The sequence below is a fragment of the Nyctereutes procyonoides genome, unplaced genomic scaffold, assembly GCF_905146905.1.
Source record: "Nyctereutes procyonoides isolate TBG_1078 unplaced genomic scaffold, NYPRO_anot_genome, whole genome shotgun sequence".
NCBI lineage: Eukaryota > Metazoa > Chordata > Mammalia > Carnivora > Canidae > Nyctereutes > Nyctereutes procyonoides.
In genome coordinates this window covers 12,094,772-12,118,979 of record NW_026575145.1, presented here as the reverse complement: position 1 = coordinate 12,118,979, position 24,208 = coordinate 12,094,772, and the positions used below count along the sequence as shown (strand labels likewise).

Sequence of the window (24,208 nt, the reverse complement as noted above, 5' to 3'; positions counted from 1 at the left end):
CAATAGGTGTAACTAATTTCAACCAAGGGTTGCTTCTATTATTAGTTATTTTGATCCCAGAACCAGTGTTAGTGTTTCATGCAGACCTGGGTTAGTAAGTATAATTCTGGAAGAAATTTAGTGACAATTTCTGAAATGTTTAGTATGAATGAGGGCAGTGTTAAATTTGCTTATTGTCTGAGTTACAAGCTTAGTGCTTGCTAGTTTTTTAAAAAAAAGGAAATGGGGGAAGAACAAAGGGTGTTTTGGTTGACACTTTGTCTTACCTTCAGATAAACAGAACTGATATTTAATGATCTAAAGAGGGAAAATAAAATAAATGAAACAATCATAAGGAGTGCAAAGTATTACAGAATAGGAAGGCCATGAGTCATTTATTTTCTTACTGATTTTTTTCAAAATTAGTTTAATTGTAAAAATGCAGTACCCTCTTACAGTCTTTAAATATTATAAAATAATTTACTGTGCCAAGTACTTCTCAATCTAGACAGTTATTTAACTTTATTTGTAAACTGAGAGATAAGGCAATATTCTTAGCCATAAAATTTGATCCTCTAAAGGTGAGAGGGAATGCATGTTCAACTTGTGTTTCTTTTGCAGATACTTTAGTAATGATCCCATGAAACACAACAGTTATTGGCCAGTAGCTCGGATAAAATGTGGTGCATGTACTTTTATGAAGATTGTTGACTTCTAAAGGAACTGCTTTTAGGTAAAAGAAAGTATAAACTAAATTTATAGGCCAAATTCAACTCTTAAATAATGAAAAATGTATTTCAATGACTGGAATCTTTTACTCAAGCAAGTTTTCTATTATTTTAAGAGTTTGAACAAAAGGGTATTGCATTTCAAGTTCCAGTAATGACAAGTAACTAATACTTGTTTTTAATCTTACCGGCATCAGATGGTAAATGATGGTAGGGAGCTGGAGAAAAAACCTGTGCTGCAAAATCTTCAAATGTCGTTGGTTCTAAATGGTGCTGGACAATTGTTTGCAGGTATCGTGCTCTCTCTTCATAGCTGATTTACCTTCAGTTAAGGACGTAGTTAAATGCAGCTTACAGTGGAAAAGAACAGATCTTATCAAAAAGGACTACTCTGATTGCTAAGCCATTATTTCTTAATAAATGTAATTATTCACTACTCTTGCATATCATTTAAAAGTATGGCTTTTTAAGAGTAATAAAACCCCTACATTTTTAACATAAGTTTACTCTTCAGGTGATACCACTATACATGGCAGCTTAAGAGAGAGACATTTATTAGAAAACAATGATAATACTAAACTGTTGAAAGAAAGAAAGGTAACCATTTACTTGAGAAAAGGTTCAACTGCTATCAGGTCAGCCTAGGCTCATTTTTATCTTGTTAAATCGGCTTCAATCTGCAGATTCACTCTGAAAAGCCACAAAATAAATACTAGAATCCTGCTTAAAAACGGTCTGAAATTGTGTATTTTTCATTTGTAAAGACTTATTGTGAGAAATTCCTGCATATCTTCTTTTTCTAAAATTCTTGTATTTTCCCAACAATTGTTCTCATTTTGAATGGAAGACTACTGTTGCTGTAATCCGCGAATAACTCCATGCGGTTAAGAAAAATACATAGTTGAATCTGTATGTCAGGAAAAAATATCTAGTCAATTATAACACTGAAACAAGCAGGAACATTTGCAGAGAGTCCACAGGACTCCTAAATACTGTCTAACAAAGCATCTACAGGGCACTGACACTGACAGAAAAATACTGTACTTCTCTTTCACCACATTTTCTTCTCTGATATTATTGACAAGCAACCAGTACCTTGAAGTGTTGTTGCTTTTGAACAACCCACTCCAGGCTTCCTGTTTCAGCAGGCCTGATTGTGCTGTTAGCACAGAGAGGGCGAGAAAGAGAGAGAATATTTCTGTTGTTCACGAAAGCAACTATGGAAATGGCTGTCAAAATGTAGAGCAGCAGGCAGCAACATACAATTATCAGGAAAAACTCACATGCTGACTTCATGTCGTATAGTTCCTGAACTGAGAAATCAGTTAACCTTTCTTCTACAACTTTTAAAAGTTTTCCTGCTGTATCAGTGTGCTATGTTGCTGGCTTTCCATAAGACATTTATATAACTATGAAGGCTAATAAAGATTTGCCTTATTGGTTTTTCTTTCTTCACTGAATTTTTTTCCCAAAACCCATTATAGTATGTTTTCCTCAAAATTCTTTATTCTTTTTTAAAAACTGTAATTCAATTACTATAGTTCTACAATTCTAGAAATTGTAGACCAAGCCTACAACCAAGACCAAGAAAAAAAACTTGTAAGGAAGATAATTGAAAGTGATTAATTCAATCGGAGCTAACACAGCCACAGTTACACTTACAAAAGGTTATTGACTAAGAGGACAAAAGCTAAGAGTTAAAGGTAAGACTATAGTCACTAGTTACTTAGACTGTGAGGTCTTTTGCCCTCTAAATGACTTGAGTACTCTCTTCTTGTATTACAATTTATTTTATGCATGAAATATTTAAATCTGAATTCCAATTTCTTACAATCCATTATTTTCAATTCTGTACACTGGGACTGAACTTTGAAGAATTCTACTTCTCAGGAGAAGATGCTATATTAAAGTGATCAGTGGAAAGGATTTTATGGAAGAAACATATTTTTGAATGTTACCTTAGAAAAGTAATATAGCACACTTTTAAAAGGAGGTATATGGTTATAAGTGGAAGAGGATGAAACTGATGGTTCAATCTAAATAATACCACATATCTCACAACTTGTTGGAAAGTACTTTTTTCATTGGGGGAGATTCACAGCTGCCGAATTTTCTGCAGTTAATAGAGTCCTTTGATTCACAGCAGTGCCCCTTGTACAAAAAATACTGGCCTTTGTGTATTACCAGAAACTAATTTTCTATTTGGCTGAAAAGGGAAAAATGGGGTTATTGCTTCTCCCTCCTACAGAGCTTTTCATTATGCCTGATGCACTCAACTTCTAAGCTCTTCTGAGAAAAAAAATAACTGAAGAGGCAAGAGGTAGAAAAATGAGCTTGTTAGCACATTAGAAGTGAAGTATCTTGGTGGGCCCTAGAAATTCCCAGTGGTGTGTTAACTTATCACTCTATGCATGCTGGCACTGATAGTCTCCCAATTGATCACTCTCTTTTCGCACCAAAGGTGCTGCCAGGAAGCAAAGGCTGAAGGCCCACAGGAGAACAGTCTGCTATCAAAACAAGCTGTTTTTAAAAGTCTGCTTGAATGGGTAAAATGCTTCATGAAAAGTAGGGTGGAGACACCTACCTGCTTTCAAAATGCTCTACTTTCAGAAGGCCTATAAATGAAATATTTTACTTTATCTTATTATATTTAGAGTTTACACAAAAATTAGGCAGACAGAAAGAAAATGTTAATATTTCTAAAGCCAGGAGGATATTTCCAATGTAGTAAAATTTAATAACGGAATGAATATCTACATAAAATACATCTGGAGTATAATTCTATTTCACTCTTACAAAACTCTGAAGAAACTCAAATACAAAGCTATACAAAATAAAATTATCTAGCTATAATGTATTCATTTTGTGTAAAAACACATGATGTATTTAATTACAAAAAATTTTATTAAGTAAAATGCTCTAAAACAATTTTTAAGAGTTCAAGTTTACGTGGCAGAGTCAGTGAATGGTTGAATTCAAATGAAAAACTAGCACTTATCACAAATTAGGCAAGTAATGTCTGAAAGCTTCCTTTTGGGGGGGTTATCTTCAGAAAACACTGTTAGCTTAGTAAATAATTATAGTCTATGGTAACTCACCTTCTAAAAGCTAAATATTCTTTATAATTTTTCAAGTTTGATGTAGCCAAACATCGAAACAAACCAACCTAATTTATAGTACTTATATTTCTCACCCCTTTTAGGAAATATACATTAAAGAGATATAAGGAGCTCTATTTAAGCCACAGCTGAGTCCATAACAGGATGTTCTGTGATTGAGATGATGATAAAGTTAGTTAAAAACAGTGCTGTCAGCATCTGCAATGGTAACCATAATCCAAAATGGTTATTTCGTATATCTCCTCATAATAGATGAGACACTTATTCCTTAAAAGGCAACTCTCTAGGGAAGAGTTATTAGTACCTATAAATTGAGTGGCATACACAAACTTGATCGCTAGCAACAACAGGATAGCTCAAGCTATATTCCTACTGTGAGTGCATGTTGCCATTGGCATTGAAATTAAAAAAAAAAAACTGAAATGGGTGAGATAATAGAAAGGGAATGGTAAACGAATTCAAAGCAAAATTTAAAGTACAAGTCTAACTTGAAATACAGTTTTTGTTGTAAATTTAAAACAACTCAAGCCAAAACTAGCTAATAAAACACCATTTGATGAAGGAGACTTTTAGCTGGTAGGAATCTTTAATACAGAACTAGCCAATCAAAAGAAATAACACACAGGTGCTGCAATCATAGCAATATAATTATCCACTAATCCTCCTTCCTTCTACTTTCTGCAAAAGCAGAAAAGGAGGGAAGGAATATTGCTATTCCAAAAATAATAAAGGGAACTAAACATTTTCTGTAGTATAAATACTTTAAATCTAATTGGTGCTTCATTAATATTACTATTCATTTTAAGTAACTACTTTTGATTTTAAACTTATATGAAGGGCAGCCCAGGTGGCTCAGCAGTTTAGCGCCGCCTTCAGTCCAGGGCGTGATCCTGGAGACCCAGGATCGAGTCCCACGTCAGGCTCCCTGCATGGAGCCTGCTTCTCCCTCTGTCTCTCTCTCTGTGTGTCTCTCATGAATAAATAAATAAAATCTTAAAAAAAAAACTTATATGAAATTACTTATGGCCCTCTGTCACTGTGTCAAGACCAGATGTCAAGAAACTGGGGTTCAATTTCAACCTAGTCCTGGAAAGAGAAGCATGAATTCTCTCTGCTGCAGTTTATCTGTATGTTAAATGGGGATACCACCACCTGCTTCTATTTATGTAATAGGGATGCTGAAGATAAAGGATATAAATATAGGGTAACCCAAAAGTCTGCCTACATCTGTGCTAAACATAGTTTTTCTGACTTTTGGTTCAAGTCTTTGTAAATTGCAGGTGCTGTCTCCCTGAGGGCAATTTTCAATGTCTGATTAAGGAATATACCTGTATTCATGCACAAGAACTCTGGTAATATTTCTTGTTTGTGATGTGTACAGAGGGACTTTTGACTTATTCCAATGAGAGGAAAAGGATTTCTCGTGAGAAAAAGTATGAAGAAAAGCTACTACAGAAGGATTATTTAGTACACTTTTCAATTTTACTAATGCGTAGGGACGATATATACAAGGTAGATTTGGTTTTAAAGAAGCAACTACCTTTCATTTTCTACAATAATTTTCTTAACAACTGAATGTGATTTTGAACTGCTTTTACTTGAAATTAGAAAGGGCAAAACTTTCAGTTCTGTGATCACTAATTCCATGGTATGCCCAGTAGGTTCTTTAAACATTTAGCTCAGCTGTAATTTGTAACTAGTCTCAAAAAAAATGCAGGAGTGTGAGTGTGTGTGTGTAAAATGTACACAGCAAGAATGAGTATGAAGTACTTTTCACAAAAAGGAATTATGGAAATTGTAATTTTAAGCATATGTCTGAGACCTATCACTGCTTAATTTCCTCAAGTTCAGATTTAATGTTTTCTTTCCTAAATGAGAAAAAAATACTGGCTTTTTAAAGTAAAGGCAAAGTATAAAGTGTTTATATCTATGCTTATTATCATAGCCTCAGAGATTTTTAGGCCCATTCTGAAATTCCTAAATTAGTAAGCACTTGCCTGCACTCAGATTTTCTGTGGCTTCTTTGCTGTTTTAATACTTAGGGATTTTATCTCCCTTCTCTGTACAGAAGATTCCAAGAACAGTAACTGTAGGAAGAGGGAGGAGAGTTCTGCCTACTGACTTAAAATTTGGAAAGCACTACTTACAATATATATAAAGTTTGTAAGATAGTTGGTGGGAGTTTTCACATCATAGAACTCAACAAATGCCACAAATCAGGGCCTCCCCCTGCCCTCAGCCCCAATTGTTAAATACCAAGTGTGTTGTGTCTTTTTCTTTGTGTTTGTTCTCCTAATAAACTAGTGGGGAGACTAATGTTACAGGGGCAGAGACCATGTCCTTCTTATTTTTACATATCCTGCACCTAACACAAGGCCCAGAAGTACTCAATGACGGTTTACAAAATTATAGAAGAAATAAATAAAGCTGGTCTGATATTTGATACACTGGTATATGCAGACAACCCCCTTCCTGTAATCCCAATTTGGCTCTCCAGAAAGCAAACACCCTTTGGGGCCAATATAGTTGGGACTTTTCTAAGATTGGATTTAGAGACAGAGCTTGAATCCCCCTGCGAGTTTGGTTCCATCCCTACCCTTGATCTTGCTCACCTTTGGAAGAAGAAAAAGTGAATGAAACACAATGTATTTATACATAAGGTGTAATAATAAGAAAAAAGAAAACCAATAACTTTTCAAAAAAATCGTAATTGCCTAAAGAAGAAATTCTATAAATCTTCAGAGTAATTACAACTGATTACAATTTAGCATGGAAATATTTTGCCCCACTGGTTGGGACAATTTTTTAAATTTAAAGAAATCTTTGAAGTGTTTATAAATTCTACAGCGGTATGAAGCAAGAAATTTAGTTAATAAACTAATTCTATTCATATTTAAATGGCCATCTATAAAGAAAGAAAGGGAAAAAAATGTCAAGAAATTCTCTGTAGATAAAAATCAGATGAAGTTTAATTTCAAAACTATTTTAGGCAGATCTCCAAAACTGCTCTGGTACACTATAAGAATAGATGTAGCAATACTCTTGAAAAATAATACTCAGAAATTTATTAAGGTTTTTAAAAAGACTATCTTGAGAGGGTTTATCCCAGGGCATCATTTACTGAGAATATTTTAGGACAGTCTGAACTAAAGGAAGGATATAACAATCATCTTACCAACATTACTTTCAGGAAACTTAGCAAAATCAGCAAAATGTTTATTCGGCAATAAGTCTTGCCTGGATGGAGAATACAGAGATTTGTTCAGAAAAACAAAGCTGCTGATCTGTAGAGTTGGCACTAGGACATTGGTCATTTAATAGTCCAGTGCTCTTTCTATATCCAATCTCAATGATTTGAGTTTTGTGTGGAGAAAAGAAAAGGCATAAGAGGCATTTTAGTTAGTTCTAGGATGGCCAACACAATGATGATTAGCTTAAATTTGAAGATTGCCATTTTTGAAAAATGTTTGTTTATATACCAGAATATCATATATAATACAGAAAAAACCCTTGGCATGCTCTAATGAAAATGAGAAAATAAACTACCTTTGGCTTTTTAGTTCTAAAAGGCCTTGACATATCTTCAAATATTCTGAAGCAATGTCATTACACATGGTCTTGGAGAAATAATTGAAAATAAGAACTTATTGAAATATAGGATATACGTAAATATATTTTCCAATTACATCTCTAGAATTACATGGCTATTAATAGTCATATTTTCTTGAAATATCCAGGGCAATTAAGTACCCCATGGACTAATAGGCACTGTTCAACCATAAGATGAAAGTAAACTATACTTGCTTACATTAACAAGATCTGGTAAATTAATACTCCATCACTTCTTTCCTAGAGTAGCTAATTTCTTCAAGACACATGCAGTGTAGCTCAGTGAAAATTTCCCCTAAGTAAATGGATTGAATCTAGGTATTAACATTGTTTATTTTTATTATGTTAATATAAATTCTTCTGAAAGTCTGCAACAGGTTCTAACAAATTGTGTATGATTTTTATGATGTATTATACTAATGAAATTCTTTAGTAGTTGCTACTATCTACGCAATGAAGGAAAAGCTGTGATTTGTCAGAGTAGACAAAGCTGGGCTTTAATCCATCCTTTTAACCATACTGCCAAGTCTATATTGTTTTCACTGCGTCTCAATTAGGAGACAGGCAGGACACCTGGTACTTCTTTATCTAAGTCCCATGGGCTGCCAGATGACTCAAAATCCATAACAGGTGCTAAGGCAGTGTGAGGATAGTCCTATTATTGAAAGCTGGAGTTGAATAAAATTTGGACCATATATAATTGCTCATAAATCAGTCAATTACTAAATGAAAACATTAAGTAAAAAGTTGATAAGCCCAATTCTACCAAAGTTCATGTAAATACATTTAAAAAGATTAACCTTAAATAAATAGGATTAAAAATTTAAACCTCCCTAAAGGTTCTGAAAATCTTTCCTGATTTAATAATCCAATAATCACTGGTGGTTTCTAAAAAGGACTAACATGATTATGAAATATGTATATTCCACTTTCATGAAAGTTCTATGAGTAAAATATCTAAAAGAAAAACTGAGTTACCTAGATTTCAAATTTAATGACATTAAAATTATAGATTCTCATTCTTGGTAAGATGTACTTGAAAATATTAATAACAAGACTTTAACCATCAACAGAGAACTGCTTCAGAATCACATGTATTAGACTAAGAGTTTAAAAAACATTGGAGTATGACTAGAAACATTTTGTATTGTTTCTTCTGGGAACAAAAATTTCAGTACTTTAAAGTTGAGGAAATGAATGCATGTGTTTGAACTAAACACTGAACTTGGATTCTTGTTAGAAGACTGCAAAAAAGGAAAAAAATAAGTGAAATTTTACAGTGTACAATTACTTATGTGTTATCTCTACCTAAATGTGTACTAACTTAATTAAGATTTTGTTTAAATGCTATAATTATCAGGAGTACAGAAAAAGTGATTTATTATCATGGTAGGTAGTTACAAAGTACAACAAACTGTCATTTAAGACTGTGTCATAGAATCTATGATAAACAGTATATTGGCTTAAACTAATGCACTATATGCCCCTAGGGAATGATGGGCTTAGAGACTGGACTTTAACAACAAAATCTACCCATTAATCTTGACTTAAATATAATCTATTCTGCAGTAAAAGGAAGAACGGGCATTCAATGAATTACTGTTTTTGAAATACTGCACTGGTGCCCATTTACTAAAAGCATTTAAGGGGACATGAGGAGATGGACGACTAGTAAATTTTACAGACTGTTACTATTTCACAAACATGCATTTGATTTTTCACTAACTTAGCAAGACTATCCCATTTAAAAAAATTATAAATAAAAGGACATGTTGCAGAAATTATAATGTTGCAATATAATTTAGTCAACTTAGGTTCAGCTGAAAGAACCATCCATGGAAATATGCTGTAGGGTCAGGATCCTGGGGGCTGAAGTAAGCTGAAGTAGATCAGTGTTTCTTTGCATCAGAACCACCAAATGTTTGATTAGACTGAGCAGAAAAAGAAATGGGAAGGCCAGCAGTTTATACAAATACCACTGCATACAATGCTTCATAAAAAGGGAAGCAACCCTCACATTTTTAAATATACCTGAAATAGACTTCAAGGAGATGGAGAGAAAATCAGGAATGACTGAAATAGTTATGAGTTACTCATTTGAATGATAAATCCAGTATTTAACCTTAAGATTTGCTAACTAGTTTATCTATAGGGGATTATTTTAGAACTTGCAATTGTTATGCATAATATTAATTTGCATTTCTATATTAATATAACTTGCAGGTATTCAGATATTTGGGAATTCTAAAAAAAACATGGTTTAAAGGAAATAAGGCCAAATTTGTCTTTTATCTGAGATATGGATTGTGGTGGTTTTATTTTTTATTTTTTTTTTTTTAATTTTTATTTATTTATGATAGTCACAGAGAAAGAGAGAGTGAGAGAGAGAGGCAGAGACATAGGCAGAGGGAGAAGCAGGCTCCATGCACTGGGAGCCCGATGTGGGATTCGATCCCGGGTCTCCAGGATCGCGCCCTGGGCCAAAGGCAGGCGCCAAACCGCTGCGCCACCCAGGGATCCCAAGGATTGTGGTGGTTTTAATCCATTTTTCCTTATCTTAAAGAATTTTGGTTAAGATTAAAAAATGTTTTCATCTAAATATAAAAAATATAAAGCAAAACTGACTTTTCCTCTATTTTAATCTTGTGGGTTTAAAATAGATAATGGCCATGTTAACAAGGAATTACTACAGGTGGTTGCTTAAATATATTCACTTTTTTTTTTATAGTACGTATGTGCTAAATAAAAGTCAACACTCCTATCAAAAGAGTAAGTAAATGTAGAAACATCAGTTCTACAACAGCTATTTTTGCTCCTTCTCTATTCTGAACAGCAATTAGTAAAGCAACCCCTTCCCCTCCTCCCTAGTGCTGTCAAGCTGTTCAGAGCAGTTTGCAACTCAACAATGGTACCATTGTGAATGCTCTCTGGGCTTCCTTCCCACAGAGAGTTAAATGGGCAGTTCCTGCTGCCCATGATTGGTGTCCAGTGAAATAATACTCAAGAGCCAGGTTTTATCAGCTTCACGCCAAAGAAGTGAAGCCAGGGAACCCAAGCCTTCATATCATACTGGACCATATGCCAACCCTGATGGCCCCAAAGGTTTATCACTATGAATCAGGATCCATCATGTCCCTTGTGAAATTTCACTTCACATACCTTATGTGAAATGCAAAGCTTCACTAAAAACCGAACCTTCTTTACAATTGGCATGAACAGATGGACGGTAACAGTGGTTTGGCAAGCAAAAGTTAAGATTTAAATAGGCTGTATTCTAGTGTTTGAGAGGAAAAGCAGTTAGAAGAAAATGGGGGAGAGATTTGTGACCCATAGTTTAATTTTAATTCCATTATTGAGTTATTAAAAATTCAATGGCAAACCCCTTATGTTTAGTAAAAGGGAAAGAAAGGATTAAAAGCACTGCAATTCCTATGTCAAACAAGGTTAGAGACTAATTTCAGCTTTATATCCTTCATTCTTTGCACTCTGAAATCTGCAAATAGCATCTAAATCTACTGCTGTTTTTATATTTAAACAAAGACTAGAATAAAGCTTGTACAGTATGTACTAGGTGTAGGGAAGGATAATGTGAACATATCAGTGCACCTTCACCACTAATATTAAAAAAGTAAGGGTCTAACAGAGGAAAAAAAAAGTCCCTGTTCTATCACAGGTGAAAATTTAATAAAGATGTAAGCAGAGAAACTTCATTTTGTAATTTTTAAAGACAGTTTGCCCAACACCTGATAGAGTTCTCTACTTCCTTGTACAGTATGCGCTATGATATGATCCAACTGTTAAGACTGGTATATGTGGACCATACTGCCACACTGGACTTGACACAACGGGTTAAGATGGTGGTAGTGCTTTCTTTTCCTTTGCTATTTTTGCCATGAAGACAATATACTATACAAATAGGATAAAAAAAAAAATCCTCATTTATCAGTAACATAAAAAAGCATAATAATGTGTAAAAGCACAATATGATATAAAAGTACTTTACAGGAAAAGTGTAAAGAAGGTTTGTATGCAAGAATGTGAGTCTATCATAAGATTTGAGATTATGAAAATCTCAAACGCTCTGGCAAATACATGTAAATATTATCAAACACTTAAAAAACTTCTAAGTCTTATTAAGAAAAATACTACTAGCTATTACTGTAATTAGCTTGGAAATTACTCTATGACTAAGCATAAAAATATTTTATTTAATCTATAAACCAACTCATTTTAGAAAAGGAAAATACGTTCAAGCTGCTCTGCTATTCAAGAAGCAAAAATTATATAAAAGCAGGAGGAACTGTCACCTTAGACACTGGCTGTTATATTATTGCTAGTAACATTAGAAAACCAAGTTTATGTTTTGTTTTTCTGCTTCACTGCGTTATCTGGTTTGGACTTCATCTGCTATTACTCTTCCCTTTGCTTTATACCACCCAATACTGAGGACCTCCCTGTATTTCTTTTGTTTTTCTCTTCCTTGTATTTTTTAGTCACATTACGCTTTCATCTTTTCATGCTTCCTTGGTAAAACTATTCCTAATTTCCTCCTCCCCACTATCCTCTCCCACTGTAATAAAATTAATCACGTTTACCATCCTACTTTGTAGATATCACCACTGCTGGACTCTTCACCAGAGGGCACTTCATTTACTCAATACTCACTCATTCACACATTCACCCATACCCATCCAGAGTATAAGCCCCATGAAAGTAGTGACTATCTTTCTATCCCTAGTTTTTCTTCCATGGTGTCTCCTATAAAGCAGGTAGTCAAGAAATATTTGTGAATAAATGAAAGATCCCAAAGTGCTTAGCGACCTTTGTTTTGGGTGAAGAAATAAATAATAGACTTTTATTTATTTATTTTTACATGAACAAGTTTGAATGCCACTCAACTTCTATTGAGATAGCCACTTTGTCCCTTTTATATTTTATAGATTTTATTCCTTTATTTCTGAGAGGATCTTAAACATACTTATTTTAAGGTCATTTTGATGTTGTTCAATATAGCTTTTTAAAATACTTAAATACATAAATCTGTCATTGGTGCATTATGTGTTCTTGTTAGAGAATAAAAATTGAAAATATCTCTAGAATTAATATAATGATATAGAAAAAGAAGCTGGTCATATCCTGAAGTCATTTTTGTGAGCTCCCATTATTTAAATATAGCAAAAGTAATTATTATTGGTCTATATTAGTAAAGTGATCATCTCTAGAGAATATTAGAAGATGCCATTTTCAGACATTGGTATAATTCTATAGAATAAACTTCATTATTATCAAAACTTTATTACATATCAGAGACTTATATTTATTGCCTTTATATCTTTTTTTCCTAAGATTTTATTTATTTATTCATGAGACACACACAGAGAGAGAGGCAGAGACACAGCCAGAGGGAGAAACAGGCTCCATGCAGGAAGCCTGACGTGGGTCTCCAGGATCACACCCTGGGCTGAAGGCGGCGCTAAACCGCTGAGCCACCTGGGCTGCCCCCTTTATATCCTTTTTAAAGGCAAAGGCAGATTTGCTAGACCAAAACTAACATCTTGAAAGGTATGTAATAAAATATTCCCACAATAATTTTAAGGAAATCTCTCAAAATACCAATAACATCATCAATTGGCATATATTGCCATTTTTAAAAAAGAACAGCTGAATAAAAGAATATATTAGAGTCACAACAGAAGTGTTTTACATATCCAGGGTCCCTGCTTAAATAATTACTCTGTGTGCATAGACTATAAGGTTTAGGCCAGGGGAGGGGTTGTTTAATCACAAGCTTTTCAAAACAACAACAACAACAAAACTTTAAATAGTGATGTCCACCTCTTTAACACAGGAGACCGAAATGCTCCCATTACAGAGCACATTGTTCAGTAAATAAGAACGTTTACCTGATCTTAGAGAGGTCCCACCACAATGGTTAGTATCAAAGGCACAAGGGCTGCAAGCATTTCAAAAGTCACAAAGCCTGGATAACTTAGTTGATAAGACATTTTATGTAAAGAATTCTCTTCTTTTGAAGTATGAATGACCATAATTGTAAATCTTTGAGTTTGTAACAAATAACCAATTTGTCCATGAAGTTTAAGACTTTCACTTAGAAAGTATGTAGAAAGAATGGAACTTAAGATATTGAGAGCTCCGGGGATCCCTGGGTGGTGCAGCGGTTTGGCGCCTGCCTTTGGCCCAGGGCGCGATCCTGGAGACCCGGGATCGAGTCCCACGTCGGGCTCCCGGTGCATGGAGCCTGCTTCTCCCTCTGCCTGTGTCTCTGCCTCTCTCTCTCTCTGTCTATCATATATAAATAAATCTTAAAAAAAAAAAAGATATTGAGAGCTCCTAATGGGAATCACTGATGTAGGGGGTGCAAAGGTTCAAGAAGTAAAACTGAGGACCTTAGCAGTATGCAGACTCCCATAGCTGCCCCTCCCAGCTCTCCTAAGGCCTTCCCTGCCATTCAGCAGGAAGTGTAAGCCTTCAGGACTACAGCCACTGCTGCCTCCATCCTTAGGGAGTGGAGGCGGGGGACACTAAATTGTACTCTTCCTAAGACAACATCTGTCACTTCATGAAGACACAGGTGTCTTGGCTCACTTTTCTCCTTGACAGATCCTGCCTGTCCCCTCCCACCACCTCCCCCCACTTCCCAAGAAGTGGAGGGAAAAACCTCATCGACTATTGATCTCTGAAAATTATTTTCATTAAACTGTAATGACCTCTTAATAAAAATATAATGATGAATCAGTCAAAATACAACACCTTTGTGTGTATGCTATTCTAGCTTATTCATGTATCAGAGGCAGTTTCTACTGTTCTTAGGTTTCCTTTTCTTTCTATCCAGCATGCTCTTATATTTGTAGCCTAGACTAATACAAACTACCAATTATAACAACAACAAGCAACTTATTTTTAAAAGTATATTGGGAAATGAACAGAAATTTTGTTAAAAAAGAAAAATGAAAAATGGTTAATCCATCTACCCATGAATCCATCTACCCTGTCCTGTACTACTTACAACAAATTGCTAGCCACTTATCACTGTGCTAGAAGTTACTACAACCAGGATAAGGCTTATTAATATGTGCACACACAATAAGCCCTATAACAAAATGTTATATAAGGCAGTGTGTTGCTTAGTGAAAGAAACTTTTTTTTTTTTTAATACAAAGTTTGGGTCATGCAGAATGAGTATGTTAGGTGAAAGATAGTAGAAGGGCATTCTTGGGGCAAAAACAAAAAGAGACGGGCATACAGGGATGATAAATATGGTCCAGCTAGACACATAAAGGGTGTCAGTGTGATGGGAAATGAGAGCAAGGATGAGGGGCAGAGCTGGAAGGAGTACAGGTATGTTTGACAAATGCAATAAGAAATAGGAGGTTTGGAGGGTTAAGCTAATAAGAACTGCTTGCATGTAGTTAAAGAATTCACATAAGAATTTCAATACACAGTCAAGAGTTATCACAAGTCTTTTAGCATACTTACGCTTGTATTTTAGAGGAATACTTCCAATGCAGAGCATAATAAATATCAACTATCAGGTAAGTACCAATTTTTGAGCTCTTGCTACATAACAGGCTGCTTAGTGCTTCATGTAGATAATTTCATTTAATCCTTAAACAGTCTTAAATTTGGTGCTCTTTTTACAGATTAAAATTAGACAAAGAGTGACACAATAAGTGGTTCTGGACTTTGAAACCCAGGCTGATTTGCCAACAATCAGCTTCCACATTTTATTTTTTAAAAGATTTTTATTTATTTAAGAAAGAGGACTGAGCAACAGAGAGCACAAGTGAGGAAGAGAGCAGGGAGCTGTATGTGGGGCTGGATATAGGACCCTGAGATCATGACCTGAACTGAAGGCAAGACCACTTAACCAACTGAGTCACCCAGGTAACCCTGCTTCCACAGTTTAAAATATAATTGATAAATTAAGGGCAGTCTGTATTTATGAATATGATCTTCTGAAGAAATAATCTTCAAAAGACAATATACATAAAATTATGTAGTTTCTCAATAAACTCACTTTCTTCTAACACGAAATGGCAGCAATATTGATGGGCCTCCCTAAGAGGTTTTATAATGTTCTATCATAATGAATGGCAAACTACATTAGTGGAGCCAATCAATTACATTTCATTTCATTTTGGCTCTCATACTTTTGCAACAAGTTCTTTACATGTGAGTAGTAGAACTGTAGGGATAACAAACTGTGACTAATTGAAGAATGATCATTGACTTCTGGTAATTTGTCTGATAAAGTTAAACAGAAACCCAATTCTGGCATTTATAAAAAGGTCAAATCTAAACAGATTAGAACAAATCAAATAATATTGGATGGGTAGGAAAGAATATTAAACCTAGGAAGAACGTGTTTTTTAAAGATGCCATTGAATTTTGTAATATCCCCCATACTGTATATTTCAGAATATCACGTATATATTATATGTATACATACAAAGCCCCTAGATATAAATTACAAGAATTATAATAGACATATTGCATTCCATCTACTAAAATCTCACCCTCTGAGGATCAGATTTTCTATGCATTCTTCCTTTATTTTTTACTCCCAAAGTAATAACTTCTTCCTTAGAACTCCCAGAGCATTTTATCTATAACCCTACCATGTCACATTTTATCTTGTTATAATTATTAATTTGCATATTATTCTCCCCACTATTAAATTATAAGCTTATTGGAGAAAAAATTACCATCTACAGCTGTCTGCTGAAGAACATGCAGGTTGGGGGGCCAACACCCCATGCATCCCCCAAATCTTTTAACTCCCCAAAACTTAACTACTAATAGCTTACTGTTGATCAGAGCCTTACTGATGACAGTTTACTAACACATATTTTGAATGTTACATGCATTTCATAATGTATTTTTTTTTGAGATTTTATTTATTTATTCATGAGGGGGGGGAGAGAGAGAGAGAGAGAGAGAGAGAGAGAGAGAGAGAGGAGGAGAGGAGAGGAGAGAGAGAGGGGCAGAGACACAGGCAGAGGAAGAAGCAGGCTCCACGCAGGGAGGCTGATGCGGGAATTGATCCCTGGACTCCAGGATCACACCCTGGGCCGAAGGCAGGTGCTAAACCACTGAGCCACCCAGAGGATCCCCTCATACTGTATTCTTAAACTAGAAAAAAGAAACTATTAAAATCATAAGGAGGAAAAAATACATTTACAATACTATACAGTATTTTATCAAAAAAAGCCATAAATAAGTGGACCTGAGCAGTTCAAACCTATGTTGTTCAAGGGTCAATTATGATTTGTCTCTACGTGTTTCTCAAATTTTTACCACTATCATAAAAGTGATCAGTAAATATTTTTGATAGAGAATAGTACAGTTTTATTTCTTGAGATGATGGTGGTTAAATTGTAATTATTCACCATATACTACATTTAGAATAATGTACTTATTTCAAATTATATTTTACAGTACAAAAGGTTAAAAAGAAAAAATGAAGAAAAATGGGATATGTGCGACAGTTAATTTTATGTCAACTTGGCTAGGTCATGGTATCCAGTTCTTAAACACCAGACTTTGTGTTGCTGTGAAGGTATTTCTTCAGACATGATTACCATTTAAAACCAAGAGACTTTGAGTAAAGTAGATTATCCTCCATAATGTATGTGGGTAGGCCCCAACCAATCAGTTAAAGGCCCTAAGAGAAAAAAACTGAGGTCCCCACAGAAGCAAGGAATTCTACCTCCAGATGCTTTCTGACTCAGATTATAATATCAACTCTACCTAAGAACTCCTGCAGATTTCAGACTTGCCAGTCCCCACAAGTGTGTGAGCTAATTCCTTAAAATTAATCTTTTTCTCTTTATGTATGTATATACCTACATCCTATGATTCTGTTTCTCAACATGATTATATACTGTAACTTCTGAAAATTTGTGTAATGCATCTGTTAAAAAATCGAAACAGTACACACATGACAGCATCATATTTAACATTTGTACAGTTGAAATGTCTCTAGGAGTGTTAACAAAAAATTGCTTAAAATGTTTATTTAAGGTTTAGAGTTATGATAGCTAAGATCATGAAATTAATATTATGAAATTGTTATTCTCATTGCAAAAAAAGCCCCCCCAATCCAAAACCAACAACCCAACCCCAACACACACACACACACACACACACACACACACACACACACACACACACTCAACAGGTAACTAACAAATGATGTCTAAGATCAACCTGAAATACCCCTCAGGTCCACTGGTTACCCAGAACCTGCCTATTCTTCCTCCCAGGCATTGCATTTCAATTCTAATTGCATGATCAAACCAACAAATTGGGCTCGAGACAAAAAAAAAAAAAAAAAAAAAAAAAAAAAAAAAAAAAATCACCCAGCTGACAAAGACTGAGGTTGCAAGAAAATGCTTTTCAAATACAAGTAATGCAAGAAATGACAAGTGAAGTGAAGGAGAGGTTTCAAAGCTTGAAAGACAGTCATCAATACTGACAGATTACTGTAATTCTGGCTGCCAGCATGATCGATTTGGACAGCATATGACAATCAATATTGTCCTCATTTAGTGAGCAACATTAGATTCATAGTTACAGAAGATGTTCCCAGGATAAAATTTAAACTGTATTTAATGATCATAAATAGCACAATTTATGCTGTGGAATCTTAGTGGGTACTTTTATTGGGCATAAAATAACTAACACAGCAGTACAATTATCTAAATATAAGTGAGTTTATTATATATTCTTTTATCCCTTTATTTCTCTTATGAGGATTAAAGTAGTAACTGGTGGTTTTCAAAGCCTACTTCTATTTCAATTTCTGTCGTAATTTCTGTTAAGTTCTATTGATTTGTTTTAGAACACATGATTTTTTTCCTTAATGGAAACCTACCTGATTCCTCAAAAACATACATTTTAAGATATTTCTGATATGTATTTTTTATTTAAAAGTCAAAGACATTTATATTTCAAAATCTTAAAAACACCTAGTTGTAATTTAGTATATAAGGTTGCATTTAAAAATCAAGTAATCTACCTGTATGAGATAATTTCCCCTGACATTTAGAATTAATATAGAACTTTGTGAATCCTTGTAAAAGGTGACTACATATTTCTCAGATTAGCAAAGGCTAGGAGCACCTTTATTATATCTTTAAATAGTATGGAGAAATAATTTCCATATACCTTCTAAATTCAAGCTTCTGTGTCAAGAAAAATTTCTTTGATCTGATTTTATGTTTTTATTCTGAGTGTTCCAGAAATGGTCTCACTGAAGGAAATTGCTCGTATTTGCTGTGTAAATGAAGTGCTCATGTTTATTCTTTTCATTTGAAATTATCTCTCTTCATCTTAGAAATTTTTTCCAATGTGGTATCTATTAATGTCTCAGCAAGATTAACTATTAAAAAACTTCAAGAAACAGGCCTGAAAATCCAATTCAATCAATTAACCTACCAACCAACCAAACATAAAAACTCAATTAAAAAATTCCTTGGTTTTGGGTAGAGTTGTTTTAATACTGACTGTAATCTTTACACATAACAGAATTAATCTCTCCACAAAATAATGTACCTTACTTATTTCATTTACTAAGCACATCTAAATTCATTACTTCATTTAATCTTCAGAATAATTTCGAGATGGGTATTATCTTTTTTATAAAGAAAGTGAAGTTTAGAAATTTTGTGACTAGCCCAAGATCACAAGGCAGAGCTTGAGTTAAAATCAATTATTTTCTAACTGCAAATCCAGTCACCATACCTCTAGTATAACATGCAAATCCGAAGTAGTTCTCAAGAGTATGAACTTAGGTGCAGGAAAAAGAAATTAAGCCATAGCCCCAATACTTTTAATTCTGCTACTTGGTAAGGTATGCATCTTAAATGTTTGTACCTTGGGCCAGAAATAGCTTGTGTTTGCTAAAAAAAAAAAAATTGAGTTCCTGTTTTATGACACAAGAGGCAAATACAGCTTTGTCCTACAATCTAATTTCTCTCATCACTTTCCCAAAAGATTTTTTTTTAAAGATTTTATTTATTTATTTATTCAGAGAGAGAGAGAGAGGGGCAGAGTCACAGGCAAAGGGAGAAGCAGGCTCCATGCAGGGAGCCCGACGTGGGACTTGATCCCAGGTCTCCAGGATCACACCCCGGGCTGCAGGTGGCGCTAAACCACTGCGCCACCGGGATTGCCCATTTTCCCAAAAGATTTAAGGCATTCTTTCAACTGTGTCTTAAATGAAATGGTGGAGGACACTAACCTTAAGTGAACATCAGGATGAGGCAAACTGTAAGGAGGCAAAGATCTGAAAGAAGACAACCTCAGAGGAGTTGACAATGTGGATAAAATTAGTTTATGGGTAATAATCTGTATATTCCTTGTATATATCTGTATGTATATAATCTGTATATAACTCTCTAGAGATATTATGGAATAATATAGAATCATTACATTTTACAACAATGACACTTCAAACCTGAGCTTTCAACTTAAAGTGAAGATATAACTGTCACTAATAAATGCTATATCCATGTCCTTAAGCTTAATCAATGTATAATAATGCCATGGTCCACCTATAATTCCATTTCACAGTGTCAGAATACATGAGAAATTACATAGGAATCAGATTAAGTCAATTTTCATCATCAAAAGAGAATATATGTGGCAGACTTACAATAAATCCATTTCATGTGGAACAGAACATAGGATACTTTAAAAAACCTTCCCTATAAACTATAAAGCTTAACAATTTATTAAGTAAAAGAAAAATAACTGAAATGCTTTTAATCATATAGAAAAGATACATGGAAACACAAATTCATTTTAGAAAGGAATATCAGAAAATAATTTAAAATTGTATACATATTATGTCCCAGGCATTGCTCTGAGCTTTATACGTATTGATTCATTCAGTTCTCATAACACAATGAACTAGATGTTATCATTCTCATTTTATAGATGTGGAAACTGAGACTCAGAGAGGTTAAATAATTTGCTCAAGGCTAGACAGCTAAAGAAATAATGGCCAGCATTTGAGTCCAGAAATCTGGCTCCAGAAGCGATGTTCTTTTTTTTTTTTTTTAATTTATTTATGATAGTCACAGAGAGAGAGAGAGAGAGAGGCAGAGACACAGGCAGAGGGAGAAGCAGGCTCCATGCACCCGGAGCCCGATGTGGGATTCGATCCCGGGTCTCCAGGATCGCGCCCTGGGCCAAAGGCAGGCGCCAAACCGCTGCGCCACCCAGGGATCCCAGAAGCGATGTTCTTAAACACTCCATATCCTCTCCTACTTCCATGTCTTTATCTTGTTCCCTTTGCCTGGAATGCTCCTCTCAATTTCATCCACCCAATTAACTCTTTATTCATCATCCTTCAGTATTTAATCCTCATATTTCTCCTAAGTATTTCCTGACACCACTATCCCTCTTCCAGCTGAGAGGATGCTTGTCATTATACATCCGGAACACTGTACATAACTGTTACCACATATACAATAAAAACAGTATATTTCCTCAACTAGATCGAATACTTTATGATGACTGGTTATTTCTATACATTTAGAGTATAAGAGTACCTCGCAGTACTCTAGAGTATTAAAGTACCCCTGATGGGGCCCTAATAATTAACCAAAAGATAAGCACTCACTAGTAGTGTATAAAAGAAAATACATCACTCAAATATAACTGCTCAAATACTAGGGAGGAACTCTATCATCTATATATCAATAAACACAAATTCACCTAACACATAAGAAATACCTACCTTGGAAAGTAGACATGTATTAGAGAAGAAACCATAATGTTGAAAAGGATACAAGTTTTGATACAATGGAATCAGAGATTTCAGAGCACGGCTTGCATTTATAGCTGTTGCTCGAACCATAATGGGTAGGACCTTTCCATTCACAATAGCGCCATCAAAAAGTGGACCAAAGAAAGGAACCTGGTTGAGAATTTAGAACATAATTTTATATTCATATTGGAGAAAGATTAAAAATTAAAATAATCAAGACACTGTACACAAAAATGGTTTTATGGTTTTACTTCCTCTTTAGTTTTTCCTTCAGTAGAAATAGTATTCAAACTAATTTCTTCTCCATGATTCACACTTAAAAAACAAACAAAAAATGCTGAAGGTCTACAGAGTTTCCCATTCAAAAGAACTGTGCTTCATTTAATTGACTAAATAATTCATATTCTCTGACAGTTTTCAAATTTTCGTAGCCTCAATTGTACACAAAAATCTAACACTGGAAATAAATTCCTTCTCCTCCACTGCATAAATTTAGTAAAGATAATACATTCTTATAGGCAGCAAGTTAGTTTTTCATTATTTTTGTGTGATGCCAGTTCTACTTCAGAACCTAAGAGACATTTATTAGAAAATATCTATGCTTTGATATTTGTCATTTCTACCAGATGACTGACAGTTTCAAAGTTATTCTATTTGCATATGGTTGGGACAAATGACAGCTGAAGGCAAGGATGGGAGCTGTGGATAATACAGAATACAGTAAATATTTCAGGCTTTGTGGCCATATATTGTCCCTGATATGTATTTTTTAAATTTTTAAGAAAGATTTTATTTATTTATTTGACACAGATTGAGACAGAGAAAGCGCACCAGCAGGGGGAGTGGCAGAGGGAGAGGAGAAGCAGACTCCTCCCCCTCCACCCTTCCCCCTGCTGAGCAGGGAACCTAACATGGGTCTTGATCCCAGGACCCTGAGATCATGATCTGAGTCGCAGGCAGATGCCTAACTGAATGAGCCACCTAGGCAACCCAACTTCTTTGATTTTTAAAAAAGAAAAACTGGGGGCGGGGGGGGGGGGAGGACACTGAAAACAAAACAAAAACAAAAACAAAAGAACAAGGAGAAAAAAACTTATTAAAAATGTAAAATCCATTATTGGCCTGTAGGCTATACAAAAATAGAAGTGGGCCATAGTTTGCTGACCTCTGGTTTAGATAAACCCTAAAACAATCTGACTATAAATTTAAATTCACACATGGGAAACTTAGTACAATTCAAGAAATTCTAAAGATTCATGATCAACTGTCAAAAAATATGTTTTCCAAAAATTCAAAAAGTATTCAATTAAAAAAAAGACACCAAAACACTACCATACTTTTTTTATATTATTATTTTGAAAGACTACTGCAACTGTGTTTCAACCCTATGCTATAAGAGATCCAACTAGAACATTTTTTTTGACTTTGTAGAACTTTCATTTATTAAGGAACATGACTGAATAATCATGACATCCTTAGTAAGATATATCAACTAAAAACACAGGAATCATACATTCCTATCCTAAAGGGAATGATTACTTCTTATTGCATATTTTAGGAAACTATTATTATCCTCTCAATAAAAGGTAATCCTTTTGTGAGCATAGTAGAGAGGAATTTCTACTCTGGTATCACCTTAGCCTTCTCCCATTTGAACATAGTTTCTTTGCTATTTTTCCAGTTTTAGCTCCTTCTGAAGTAGACTTAGACAATTTACATAGTTTCCAGAGTCTGTGTCTCATTTCTCTCTGTTTTTACAACCTGATATGTCTATTTTAATTCTTCTGAAAGGAGAAACTCACAAACCCATAAAGAGCTCAAAATATATGAATGAAGTGTAGGATAAGGAGTTCTTACCTCTGGTTTTTTCATTATTTGAATACTGAACATATGATTTTTCATTGGATATATTATAATAAGGACATCACCAAATTCTGTAGGAATAATTCCTCTCCTGTAGTCTCTAGTATGCTCTGACCAAACAATGTGTACTTCATCATTTCCCAAATGTCTCAACTGGAAAACCAAGAAAATAGTTGATAGTGCTTTAGAAAAAAGATATAGCTTTTCATACAGTTACTGACAACATACTATAAAAAGATTAAAAGTAAAGAAATTAAAAAAAACTCATGAATTTCCTTTGATCATTTTTCACATGCAACACAAACATTCAAAATATCTGGAGACACTGCAGGAGAAAATTTTCAGCTGTCTCCTGTCAATGAGAAGCAGAGAATAAAAAATATTCACATACAGCACAGACACTCAACTAGTAACCATACTAGTTTCCCACTACCAAACCTTTTAAAAGATTGTTTAAATGTTTTTAAAAAAATGAGCAATACAAGATTCTTCTTTTTTCTAACCACTCTTTCAAAGGGCTAATGAGCAGTAAAATTGCCTAAAGAAGGCAACAGGAAGAGAAGGGAAAAGAAATAGATAATTCATAAACTGGGTAAATAATCTATTGAGTAAGAGGAAGTTGACTGTATATGGTTCAACAGGGTTTTTTCCAGGGTTTGCCTATGAAATGTTGTGTATAAAATTCTGGCAAACAGACTTCTTAAAAAGTGTTAGACTCTCAAGATATTGTTTAAATATATTTTGTGCTGCTTACAAAGGTGCTTCTAGCAATCAGAAAGAGTTAACATTACGATAATTAAAATTATAAAAATTTAAAACATCCAAAAGTTGGATTTCTAAGTTACTAGAAAAATGAATACATTACCCATTAGTAATGAGTTTCAATAAATTATAAAGTTTTCTTCACAGAAATTATCATATAAACATGTATTTTAATATAAAATTTGGTTATCTTAGTAGATTAATTGATTCTGTCACTACAAACACTTGAGTCCATTTTTGGTGCTTATCTCACATGGGTTTCTTTACTACTTTCAGATAAATTGACATACTGTATGTGTGACACATTGAAGGTTTAGAAGCTTTGGAGGAGAGAACTAGGGTAAGTGCCA

At 34.3% G+C, this 24,208-nt stretch overlaps 1 protein-coding gene across 7 annotated transcripts in view; it reads right to left on the bottom strand.

Annotated features, from left to right (window-relative positions):
* Positions 1 to 24,208, bottom strand: part of RALGAPA1 (Ral GTPase activating protein catalytic subunit alpha 1) — a 249,558-nt gene that overhangs the window by 8,703 nt on the left and 216,647 nt on the right. For 6 of the 7 annotated variants that reach the window (XM_055309354.1, XM_055309353.1, XM_055309356.1 and 3 more), the window contains 3 exons: positions 23,091 to 23,249; positions 21,256 to 21,383; positions 896 to 1,020 (listed from right to left, as the gene is read on the bottom strand). In XM_055309354.1, coding sequence (XP_055165329.1) covers positions 896 to 1,020; positions 21,256 to 21,383; positions 23,091 to 23,249 — 412 coding nt within the window. Of the gene's footprint in view, positions 1 to 266; positions 298 to 895; positions 1,021 to 21,255; positions 21,384 to 23,090; positions 23,250 to 24,208 lie in introns of all 7 variants that reach the window. The other variant, XM_055309357.1, reaches the window with a different exon arrangement.